Source organism: Gordionus sp. m RMFG-2023, chromosome 1 (assembly GCF_954871325.1).
Source record: "Gordionus sp. m RMFG-2023 chromosome 1, tfGorSpeb1-WG-v2, whole genome shotgun sequence".
NCBI classification, from domain to species: domain Eukaryota; kingdom Metazoa; phylum Nematomorpha; class Gordioida; order Chordodea; family Parachordodidae; genus Gordionus; species Gordionus sp. m RMFG-2023.
The window spans coordinates 13,480,328-13,493,149 of record NC_088775.1 but is presented as its reverse complement, the minus strand read 5'-3'; the positions used below and the strand labels follow the sequence as shown (position 1 = coordinate 13,493,149).

At 27.4% G+C, this 12,822-nt stretch overlaps 1 protein-coding gene across 4 annotated transcripts; it reads right to left on the bottom strand.

The window, feature by feature from the left end:
- Positions 1-472: 472 nt before the first annotated feature.
- On the bottom strand, positions 473-9,956 carry LOC135931590 (phosphatidylinositol 3-kinase catalytic subunit type 3-like). 4 transcript variants are annotated; one of them, XM_065468919.1, is made up of 14 exons: positions 9,752-9,956; positions 9,596-9,711; positions 9,473-9,548; positions 9,328-9,433; positions 8,954-9,183; positions 8,694-8,871; positions 7,266-7,370; positions 5,102-5,207; positions 4,260-5,011; positions 3,616-3,801; positions 3,221-3,425; positions 2,856-3,042; positions 2,241-2,500; positions 473-815 (listed from the first exon to the last, which is right to left on the bottom strand). In XM_065468919.1, exons 1-14 carry the CDS (start codon positions 9,954-9,956, stop codon positions 750-752), a joined length of 2,778 nt encoding a protein of 925 aa, XP_065324991.1. In that variant the 3' UTR covers positions 473-749. The 4 variants fall into 4 exon arrangements, 3 of the variants coding, with proteins under 3 accessions (XP_065324991.1, XP_065324924.1, XP_065325056.1); XM_065468852.1 differs by lacking the exon at positions 473-815 and adding an exon at positions 1,100-1,341; XR_010573148.1 differs by lacking the exon at positions 473-815 and having other exon boundaries at positions 2,361-2,500; positions 2,856-3,004.
- Between the last annotated feature and the right edge of the window lie 2,866 nt (positions 9,957-12,822).

Below are 12,822 nucleotides of genomic sequence, written 5' to 3'. Positions count from 1 at the left end.
AATTAGCATTAAAAAAATGATTAGTTTGTATGCAAACATTAAAAAAAATTTTTTATAATAAAATAACAAATTCATTCAACAAATAATGCATTAAAATCCTATAAAATTTATGAAATCTAATTATTTTTTTCTTAAAAAACGAGAATATATTTAATTGTAAATATGTCCTTTTTCCGCTAAAATATGTTTTTTGGCTATTACCTTATGTTTAACACATTTTAAATAAAAAAAATTGTCTTAAAAATATAACTTTTTTCAATAAAGACGCTCATTTTGATATAATGGGATGGAACAGATAAGATCTTGACTTATTTTCTCTAAATCAAATTCAAAACTTAACATCTAAATTAAAAATGATTGATTTTACACTCATAAAATTGAATTAGTATTATTTAAAAAGAGTATCTGTATTTATAAATATAAGATACTTAATAACACTATAAATTATATATAAATATACAAGTATTCATGATGCTGTCGAACTTTCTGGTGCAAAATAGCCTGTGTGGTAACAAACTGACTTTTTTTGATTCCCCTTCTCCATTTAATGGCTGTTTACCGGGGTTAGTTTTCCCTATGACTTCTCTTCCACATTTTTTAAGGTCCTAAGCGTTATTTGTGATAACTATTTTATTCATATCGTCCCTTATTATTTTTACCCAGGCCACCTCGGGTCTTTCTCGATGCCCAGATCCCTTTACTTATATCAATGCACGTCTCTTTACATAATCATATTTTGCTCCACATGCTTAAACCACTTTGTTTCTATTCCAATCCTTTCTCGCAATTCCGTAACGACTCTTTTTCAAACTATCCTTAACCATATTTATTTTATTTTTTAAAATTATTATTTTAACAAGAAAGATTCGGATTATAATGCAGATAAACTATAAACTTTTAAAGTGAAACTTTTTTTTACAAGTTCTATTTCACATTTTATAAATTAATAATTGACTAAACACAATAAAAGATACCTAATCTAATGGAATTGATAAAGCTCTTTGCATGTTGAGATTTATTATATTTTTTTTAAAATTATCAAATATCAACTAAATAATATAAATGGAATTGCGTAGGGTTGTTCTATCCGTATATTTTATTAAATTAAAACTGAAATAATTTAGGCTAACATAAACATAAATAAATTTGTAATAAATAAAATCTTTTTATACAATAAAAAATATATTAATGAAGGTATAACTATTTCCTCCAATATTGAGCAATTTTGTGTATTTGCTCGACTAGAACCGCCATGACAGCGTTGGCACTCAAATCAATTAAATTTTGCATAAAACTAACGGCTTCTTCGTCCGAAATGTCTAATCGAAATTTTTCATATACCTTTAAAAAAAGGACTTAATGGTATTCATTATATACTATAATCATATTATATTGTTCATCAGATTCCAAAACTTCATTGTTTAAAATTAGATGAGATTAAAATACCAAATTGGCTTTATTTCTAGTCAATTCCAAAAATGGCTAAGCCTGCCATTTCAGCTTGGAGGATCACTTGTGTTATGCGTAATTTATCGCTAAACGACAGCATAGTTGTATAATTAAATTATGCATTACTTAAGCGACACCTCGGTATTTCGTTAATACTATAAACGAGGCCTTAGATTTAGTTTAATTAGCGCTGTCTCTACCCAACTATACTTATAAATGACAATATTTTTAGGAATTCGGAATCAAAATGATAAATAAAAACTAAACGGGAAGTTGGTTCATTATCAAAATAGCGACTAGTATATTAATTTTATCCTGGCCGCATTTGTGAACCCTTATTTTTTTCTTTAGCATACGAGTTTATGAAAAGTATATGTGGTCTGGGTTTCAGATTGTTTTTAAAAAAAATAAATTTTATAACGTGTTTTATTTTTAAATTTTCAAAAAATTATTTAATATAAATTTCCGGTAAGTTCAAATAACTGCCAATATTGTCAGATATTGCAGGGTAAATCAAGCTAGAAAACTATTCCGATATGTGAGCGATAAATGATGTGAGATTTTCCAAACATCTACGTCATATATCAAAAACTCGTCTCTTCAAACAAAAGCATCTCAAAAATTAGATTTACAATGACTGACATGAGTTATCTAAACTTAGAGCTAACCCAAGCTGGGCTAGAATCATAAGTCCACGTTCAGGTATTTACCCATATGGATTTATGAGACATGCTATTTTAATTAATAGTCATGTGTTTCTTATTAACTTAACAAATAAATAAAAATTGCACTTTTTTAACGGTCCTCTCCCTTTCCAAACATATGTCGGGTATATTGGCGTCCAGCATAAGCGAAAAAAGGTTCATGATAAGGTTAGCGTGTCGTCGTAAATGTAAAAATGCGGTGTAACAAAGTTTTTTAAAGTTTTGGTAATGCTTTGAAGTGGTGCCGCCCATAGCTTCCACCATTTCTTTGCTTAATTTCATAGGAGGGGGCATGGGTTTTGGATCTCTACCTAGGATGTACCCGAAATCGATGTGAAACAATTTGCCTTGAAAAGGGAGGTAAAAATATAATTATATAGGAGTTTTTTTAAAAAAGAGAGAAAAGAAAAATGGGCTTTTATTAGCTTTAAAATTTAGGGAAAGAATGATGTCGTTACCATATGAAAGCAACGAGTTTTTTTTATAAATGAACAGTAAATGCCAAATTAAACCATTATACATATTATAATATGTTTTCTTACGGCAATGTGTATATTGTCTAAATGAAACCAAATGTTTTATAATATTTAAGATTAATAATCTAAATTGAATGTAAAAATTTGCTATTAAAAGATAAAATACAATCAGCACTGTTTTTATACAAATTCTTTATTGAATATTAGCAAATAATATCTAGCTAACCAGTTTTAGTGATGAGAAGATTGTCAAAATGCCGGTCCCCTATGCCTAATATATAAGTAATGACACAATAACCAGCGCAACTCTTAATGTACGTTTCCATGACATTGTTCTTGATACCATAAGGATCTTTATCGGATGGGGCGAACCGCCTAAAATAATTTTGAATGCTTCCTTCGTTAGATAATATCTTAATTTAAACATAAAATAACCAGAATGGAAAAGTTTTTAAATTTGAAGATCATGCGCAGGTTTTTAAAAAGATTTGGCAACGTGATTTAAAAAAATACCCAGATTCAAATAGTAGTTTCGAAATGCATAAATATTATAGAGGAAAAAAAAGAAAGATGAGGATATTTGTAATTTACTTCAGCAATAGAGCAAGATTCGATGAATTGAACTAAGCCATGTTTGGTAGAAGTCGCCAAAACCTTGTAAGCAGTTAGTTTGAGATCCAAATTTTCTTGTTGCAGAAGTTTATCCATGAGTTTTATGATTTGTAATATGAGTTGATCTTGACGTAAATCATCTCCATGTTTAAAAATTAACTTGTACTCCTTTGAATCAACTGTTCTAAGAGTTTGTTATGAGATTATAATATATTATAATTTTATTTATTTATGTTATGTTAACAACTTATAAACATAATTGAGTTTAAAATTTTAAATTTAATAACTTTAAAAAACAAAATATATATTAAAAATGCATATCCCAATTGGTGATATAAATACTTATAAAAACTGTTGCTGTATAAATGAATGACTTGAAAGTATATTTGCAAGGCATCAATGCGCTTTTAAATATAAAGGTTTCCTGCGGTATAATGGCTCTAACAGTGATCTCGGGGTCTAAGGGTAGAGGTAATGGGTCAAAATTTGAAAAATTTATCGCTCTTTTGCTATCATTTTCCTCGCATAACAAGGCTATCAATCTTTCTTGTTTTTTTTTCCTTTTCGTATTTATTTAGAATTTCAAAAAAAAATTCAAACTTTTCCAAAAATGATTGAAAAATCTTTTATAAGTAAAATATTTTGTAATTTACATACATTAAAAATTTTACAAGAAAAAATCACAAATTTTTTATATTTGCTCAAAAATTATTAAAGATTTTTTTACAAACTATCGTTTAATGTAAGAAAAAATGAATATTTATTTATAACATTAAATCATATCCGAGTTAACTAACGATAATTAAAAAACAGAAAAATTAGATATTTGTATTTTTTTAAATTTATTTATCGGGCTGGGCTTCTAGTAGGATACATCTTACAACCCAAACCCGAGGAGAAACATTTTTCGACAGTCCGTGCAGAGCCTCTGGGTAAAATGTTCTGCTTAATAGAACTTTCGTATTATGCATTCGAACGACATGCAACCAATTCCTTCTTCAAAAAAATAAATAAATACCGATTAGTATTTTCCTTGGTGACGCAATTAACCACAGTGCACAATTTGTCCACAAAATACTGCTGTCTAGATAAAATCGACCGTCTAAGGAGACCGCGATCCCCTAACCCTACCAATTTTTGATAGAAACGTTTCATAACTGTCACGTAAATTTCCGCGACCCTTTCGGTATTATTATGGCGAATATCTTCGACCTCTTCGTTAACTTTAAAATCTCCACTTCCTTCCGAATTTTCTTTAGAGTCTAATTCATTATTTGAAATACTTTTCTCTTCTACCAATTCAGATGACCTTCTACGAAAGTTTCTAGCTGGACTTTTAATGGCATCAGTGCTAATCATGGTCTGTATTGGTGTAGAAGCAATGGCAGTAGCTTGAAAAGTAACGTTTAAAGAGTTTTGGTTGTGTAAGGAAGTTTGTTCCTCACATTCCACGTGAAGATACCAGTAGAAATAATTTGCAAGAGTGCTATTACGAGAAGCTCGGTCGATTAAAAAGGTTGCCAAATCTTGCGTTTTAAGAAGCGACGTTTTTGACGATGTTTCTTTGTCCCGTTTGTAGGTCTCGTCATTATTATTAGAATTGACACTTTTATCCTCATTTGCATCAGATGGTTTATTTTCTTGGGACGTATCAGCATCAGCCATTGGCCCAATATTTGAATCAGATATAGGCATGAGTCCACTTTTTATGTCATTTAAGTTTTCGTAACGCAAGGCCTGAACAAGTTGTAGTAAGTAGGATGAAAGATCCTTCGAAACAAATATGTAATAAACCATCATAAAATAAAAAAATAGATAGCCTTATCTATCTTATATCATTATGATAAAAAAACTATAAACTTCATCTTTAGATTTTGCTAGGCGTGAAACCGCGTATTTTCTAACGGCCTTCATTCTAAAGCGAGGAGTTAAAAGTTCTAACGCATTCTCGACGTCCACAGGCTGCCTTAATTCATTAGATAATAATAAATAGATAACCTCAAAAGATAATAAATTTAACCCAACCTACCAAGTGGGAAAACCCATTTCGGCATTTTTTTAAAATTTATCTTATTTATTTTTTAGTATGGGTGAGAAATAATTAATTTAAAATGACAGAATTGTAAAATGATCAAAGAATTCTCAAAAGGATTTAGATTCCAAACCTTTTTTGTAAAAAATCTTTCATGATTGAAATCAAAAACTTTTCAAAATTGGATTTTGATCTTCTTTATAAAAAAAAGCATCAATTTTGTGATCTCCCAATTTTTTGCTCAAAATTTTTGGCGAAAAAAAAATCTTTAAAGATTATTTTTCAACTCCTGAAAATAAAATACAATATAACAATAATTTATTCATAGCAATGATTAAATTCAAAATTGCAATAAATATTTCCAAAACCCGACCCAATCAAAAATTTACGGGTTTTCATGAAGCCCTTTGATTTCTAAATCTGTTTTAAATTAATTTATAAAGTTAATTTTAGATACCTATTAATAATTTATATAAAATACAAATCGATGATCCCGTATTTGAATGGAAGTGATATTTGTAACCATGAGTCAAGATTAAAGAGGAGATTACGACTCGAGATTTGACAGAATTTTGAATGATTTTATAAATCGGGAAATTAGGAAATGGAAGTGGATCAAATGGCGGTTACATCATTCAAGTGGCCTCAGAGTATCACATCATCTATTTATACCAGGTATGAATAGGAAGTTTGCATATGGCAGTAACGTTTTTGACCATGTGATTAATGCTTATGCAGGAAAGTATGAATCAACTTGGATCCTTTCTGATTATGAAAACATATATTCATGAATTTGGAGCAGAAATTACGGGGAATAGCACGAGTAAAAAAAAATTGAGTTGGGAAATCAATGGTATATTTATGAAAGAAAATGATAGCTGCGAATAGAATTTGAAAGCGTTAAAAAATAAATTTTAACTAGGATTTCGTCGCCAAGATTGCTTGATATAGATGCTAGTAGTTTATATGGCTAATTTGCCCCCTTTGTTTTCCGATGTCGAGATGGTGTACTATAATGGTGGCTGCAGTCATTAATTTTTGAAGATATTATTTTATTCACCACAACTCTTCACTAGGCTATGATGGTCTTCACCCAATCTTTCTCTAAAGACCTCACATCTCCCCTCATAGCCTTGTACCATCTATTAGCTAACTCTTCAGGCTTGCGTAATATTTTTCTGATAAAATATTGAGTTAACCATTTTTAAAAAAAGGCGAGAATCGAGCCGTTAAACAAAACTATTCATGAGGTTGTTCCCAAATCCATTAGATCACTTCTATTTGGCGCCAAGATAATCGTTCTTAAAAAACCATCTAAGAACGTTAGACCAATCGCAATTAGGCAGTAATTCACCGTCTTGTTTTCTAAAATTAAGGACATTGCAGCTATTAACACCCTACCAACTCGGTATTGGTATCAACAGAAGTTGCGAAATAACCCCACATCCTACTCAATCCAATATGTGAATTCATAATTAAAATTGATTTTTCCAACGGTTTCCATTCGCCGCTCTTATTTTCTTCCACAAATATATCATCTATTTCCTACTTATTCCCAATTCCTCCACTCCTGTTATTCCCCACCTATTATCATCTCCAATTCAATGAATTTCTGCTTTCATCGTCAGAAATTAACTATCCATCATCAAAACCCACTTCTAATTGGACTTTCAATCAAAGAGCAGAAAACTGAGCTCTGTCATATCCCCTTCAACCATAATTTTCATAAATCAAACTTTTGTCCCTACCCCATTTCGATTCTCCAGTTAGCAGTCTAGAATCTATCAACACCAATTAAAATATTTATCCAAATTCCCATATCATCAAGTTCTTTTCCTTCTTAAAAACTTCTCAATATTCCAAAAATGGTGTACTTTTTCAGAAACATTCCTCCTTTCTTTCTTTTAATACTACTGTTCTTTTTCAAAGTTAGGATGATTCTGGAAAAGAAGTAATTAAAAAGCTATGAATTTTAAGCAAAATATAAATTACCATTCATTCATTAATTGAAGAGCCTGCTTAGATTCGTAGGGATTATTCCATTTGACGCTTTGCAATAATTTGGATAGAGCTTTGTTATTCTGCTTTAAATGATACCTGAAAAATATTGAGATTAATATTTTTAATAAAAATTTATCAATATCCAAATTATATTACAATGGCAAAACTACTCAAAAGTAGAAGGTTAACAGCCTAATTTGGATTAAATTTATAAAAAAAACTTTTTAATTGGAGTTCATTAAATAGAGAACTTTTCTCAGATTCTTAATTCTATATTTTTGCTAAAAATTAATTTAGGAAGTCTAATAATTTTGATTAACGTTTTCCTGATAAAACTTATGTCCCATCCCTGATGCCCTATATTTATTCCTTAATTAAAATTTATAAGCATTATCTATTGACCTTTAAAAAAATATCTGAAGATTTTCATATATTTATCTATGATATATATAATCATTAATAAAGAATGAATAAGGAAAATTATATTTGACTTGATCACCTTAAAATTAGGTCTAGAACTCTTTTTTTTAAGTAAAGATAAATTATATTAGGGGTGTACCGATACCACTATTTGGAGGCCGATCCGATCCGATATTAAATTGATATCGCCCGATAACTGATCCGATATCATATCTAATTTTGTATTCTGTAAAGATACCGGTTTTAATTTTTAATATACTTTTTATTAGTAGAGCATCTATAATTTTACTATACCATAACATATGATTTAAATATATTATAATGATCAGTTATAATTTATATTCAATTCAATTGCTATTATTTATATAATAAGTAATAACATTAATCTATTTACATAATTAGTAATAAACAAATATATTAAATATATCGAAGATTTCTTTTTAGAAATACCAAAATTTCCAATTTATCAGAGATGATGGGGACTGTTAATATCACTAGCATCACTAAAAACAGATTCTGAAGAGATTAATGAACACTTTTTTAAACAGAATGCGAAAAAAAATAATTATATTGCAGAATGTTTATTAACTAATTATTACTATTAAAAAAATTAAACATAAAAATATATTTCGATTTTATTTATAAAAATAAATGGTTTTTTAGATATAACTTTTTTTAAATTTTGTTAAAAGCGCCATTTTATATTGGATCAGAAAATTTTATAATATTTGCCGATAACCGATATTTTAAAATGAGCGAAATATCGACCCGATCCGATATAAAATATCGGTACATCCCTAATTATATTTTTTAAATATTTGCAACAGGATGAAAAATATCAAATGTGGAGAGGGGCGATTCCCAACCCTATTCCTCTTACAATAATAAACATATTTAAATTGTTACATATATTGTTGTTAAGTATTAAGACTTCAAACATCTTATTATTAATTGTCAGTAGAGCTCCCCATCTAACAATATATTTATTAATTAACAAACCTATATTTCCACACTAAATCTTGTTCTTCACTATTTAATATAGCAAAAGGAGGGTAGTTTACAATGTTCAACAATTTATCTCTAACCACAGTGGAGGGTTTTAAGTCCAAATCAGAAGATATGCTGTTTGAACCTCTAGTCAATGCATGATGTTTAAATTCAGACAAATTTTCTTTGCCTTACAATAAATTTAATTATATAAAAATAATATTATATAAGAGATTCAAATTAATTAATAAGGCCATTTTTAAAAAAATTACTTATTTGAGGGTCTGGAATTATGACAAATTTTGGATTTTTAATCTGATATGCAATATCATATCCTTTATCATAATACACTACAGATATATGTTGATTATCACAACTAAATGGGGGGAATTCCACTACCAAGAATATTGAATCACACATCTTTCTTTCTTGCTCATTTAATATTTCAATTTCTCTAAATGTCAAGCGGTCTAACCATTCAACCTTTGGAAAATCTTTATCACTTTTTATTATTTTTATTAAAATAATTATGTAAAATAGTAGAACCGTTATAGATAAAAATTAAAAAAATGTATTACTATAATATGGATAAATATAAATAATAATTAAAGGTTGTATTTATTATAAAACCAAAATATTTATTTACCGGTATTGTTTTTTGATATCAGTCAATTGAGAGGATTTAGAGATATTGACTTCATTTTCATTTAATTTTAAGTCCAAAACACCTTGTTGTAGCAGACCATTAATTTCTATAAAAATTTGATAATGTAAAAGTAAAATAATTATACCAAAAATATCAACTCTAGCTTCTCCTATAGATATATCTTTAAAGGCACCATTGCAATCCCATATATTAAAAATAATCTTTAAATTAAGGAATATAAAATAAAATTTGATTAAAATGTACTAACTTGGGCATCAATTGGAAGTTGGGAATAATAAATAGGCAAAAATACAATTTCATTCCAACTCCATCTATTATTAAAATTTTTATAACTTGTTTGGGAGATCAACGAAAGTGGCTTTTCTAATAGAGAATTTAATAGAGCTGATTAAATATATTATACCTTTCAAAAATACTTGAGCAGTTACAAATAATTCTGATACATTTTCATCATATATATATATGGAATCTAATATTTTGCTAGAAAAGGTTTTCTTAAAATAGCTTTTTGTTAGATTTCCTTCAATCGTACCAATTTTAATTTGGAGATTTATATCCAAATCACAACTATAAACATAAGAAAAATTTTTCAAATTGTCCCTTTCCATATGATTATGGAATATACTAAAGATTGTCAAATTTTGAAGAATGACACAATGCTATCTGTCACATGTGAGATTATGAAAAGCAAGGCATAGGGAGAGGGTGGGAGAGGGATATAAATAATTATTATAAAAAAATAATAATTTAAAAAACAAATAAGAATTTTTAATTTTAAACGATCACATATTTTAATATATTTAAAAAATTCTGTCATGCCTAGGATTAGGGGTGGGACCAATCCCAATATAATATTGGTTTACAATACCAATACCAATATAAACCAATATATATTTAAATATTGGTATTGCTTTTACAACCAATACCAATACCAATTACCTAAATATATTGGTTTTGATATATTGTTTAAATACAATTTTAACCAATACCAATACCAATATTAAAAATATCATAATTATTTGGGTTTATCGTGGATAATTATATCGTGGTATTTTTTTTACTTTCATTGCAAAAACTGATTACATCTGTTATTTCTTCCAAATACTACTGTGATATCAATATTTCTGTTATTTATAATTATAGTTTATTTTTATTATGGAAGTAAATTTTTTACATGATATCTATCAATTTTATCTATTTATTTAGGATATTATAATAAATGAAGACCAAATAGAGTTAATAAATATAGATGCTGTTGGTACTAATAATAATAGCGATAAGGAACAAGAAGAATTATCAATATCTAATAAAAGACGAAATTCAGCAAAAATCTGGGAATTTTATACTACTTGTGATAATAAAAAAAAGGCAATTTGTAATAAATGTAAAAAAAAATATCACTTCCCAATTTTGGAACCTCAGGATTATGGACACATCTTAAATCCATCCACCCAACATTATATAAGAAATGTGAGCAAATAAATATTGGCAGTAAAAAAATTAAGACAATAAAATCATTTTTACTTAATAATATAAATAATAAAGCTAATTTAAATAATTTAATTGTAAACTTTTTCATTCAAAATAATTTAGCCTTTTCAATAGTTGAGGATATCACTTTTAAAAATTTAATAGCATATTGTAACCCTTCACTAACATTAGTTTCTAGAAAAACACTAAAAATAGAAATTATGAAACATTATCATAGTTCTTTTATCAATTTAAAATCTGTACTTTCTAACATTACATCTAAATTTTCCTTAACAATAAACATTTGGTCCTCTCCAAATAAAATACCCTTTATGGGCATAACAATTCATTATATTGATAATGATTTTAAATTAAATAATCATTTATTACATTTTGATACAATTTATAATTATAAAAAATACAATACAATATAAAATGTAAATTTAAAAATATCGATGGCTCTAAAAAGAGCTTATAGTAAAAATGTACCTAAAAAACATGTATAATTATGTTTAAAAATTTCTAATTGTATTTTTTGTTTATTCCTTTTAAATCAGCACTTCTATTAATATTTTTAATATTTTTAATTCTGTATTAAAAGTAAAATTTGAAATTGATTTTTTTTGCATTACATTAGACAATGCAATTAATAATTTTGCATTTCTAAAAATTTTAAAACAAAAAGATAATTTTGATAATGTGTGTGTGCAAATGCTTTTGCCATATTATACATTTGGCTGTCATGGCTGCATGAATACAACTTTAAAAAAAATAAGAAATTTTTTAAAAATTTTTAAACTTTCTATATCTAAATTTAATAAACTCGAAAAAATATATCTTGAAAAAAATCCACACTTAAAATTTCCTCAAATTTTGGATATACCAACACGTTGGAATTCAACATACCAAATGCTTGAAAGAGCAATATTGCTCAAACCCTATTTGACAACAAATACCAATCATTTACAAAATACCAATCAAGAAAATTATATTAGTGCCTTAGCCTGGAATAATATAGAAATATACCGAGAATTTCTGGAACCATTTAATTTTTCTACAGAGATGGCCTCATGTACTATTACTCCAACAATTTCAACAATTATTCCTTTATATTCCAGTATTTTTGAGCATGTGGAGAGTTATATCCTAATGCTATTTTAAAATAGCTTCTTTAGCTGCCTTAACAAAACTTAATAAATACTATAATTATAATAAACACCTCTTTATTATTTCAACAATGATTGGCCCAAGATTTAAACTATCAAGTCATTTATTAAAGCATAATAATATGGAAACTCTTATTGGATATCTTACTAATGAATACAATATTTATAAAATAAATAATCAAAAATTGCCAGAGATTAACTAGCAATTCCGGCCACCTCATCTAGCTCTGAAAGGGCTTTTTCAGAAGGACGGTATGTTATAACAGACCAACGTTGTTCACTAGATGAGCATACTATACAAGCTTGCTTGTGCCTAAAAAGTTAGATGCGCATGCAAGATTCTTCTTAAATACATAAAATTATTTCCTCTTCTTATATTAAAATTATATCATTATTTTGCATTATATTTTGTATAAATAGACAGCTATGTTACATTTTTAGTTAACTTATTTTGCTATGTTCTTTGTGATAAATAAAATGGTTCAAAATCAATACGTTTATTATTGTTGATACAAAAAATACAAGAATAAATCAAAATTTTTTATATTCACATCACCTAATAAAATCCTAGTTTAAAAAAAGAATTTGAATTCAGTAAAATTTTGAGAGTTGGTTCTTAGCCCTGATTTTATGGTATCATGATTTTTTTTCCCATGTTTATTTAAAATTAGAAATTAAGGGTTTTATAATCACTATTTCTATTCTTTTAATTAGTAATTTGAATTTAAACCAATACCAATATAAACCAATAGTTACCAATATAAACCAATACCAATAGCAATACCAATACAAGAAATAGAAAATATTGTTTAAACCAATACCAATATTTTAGACCCAA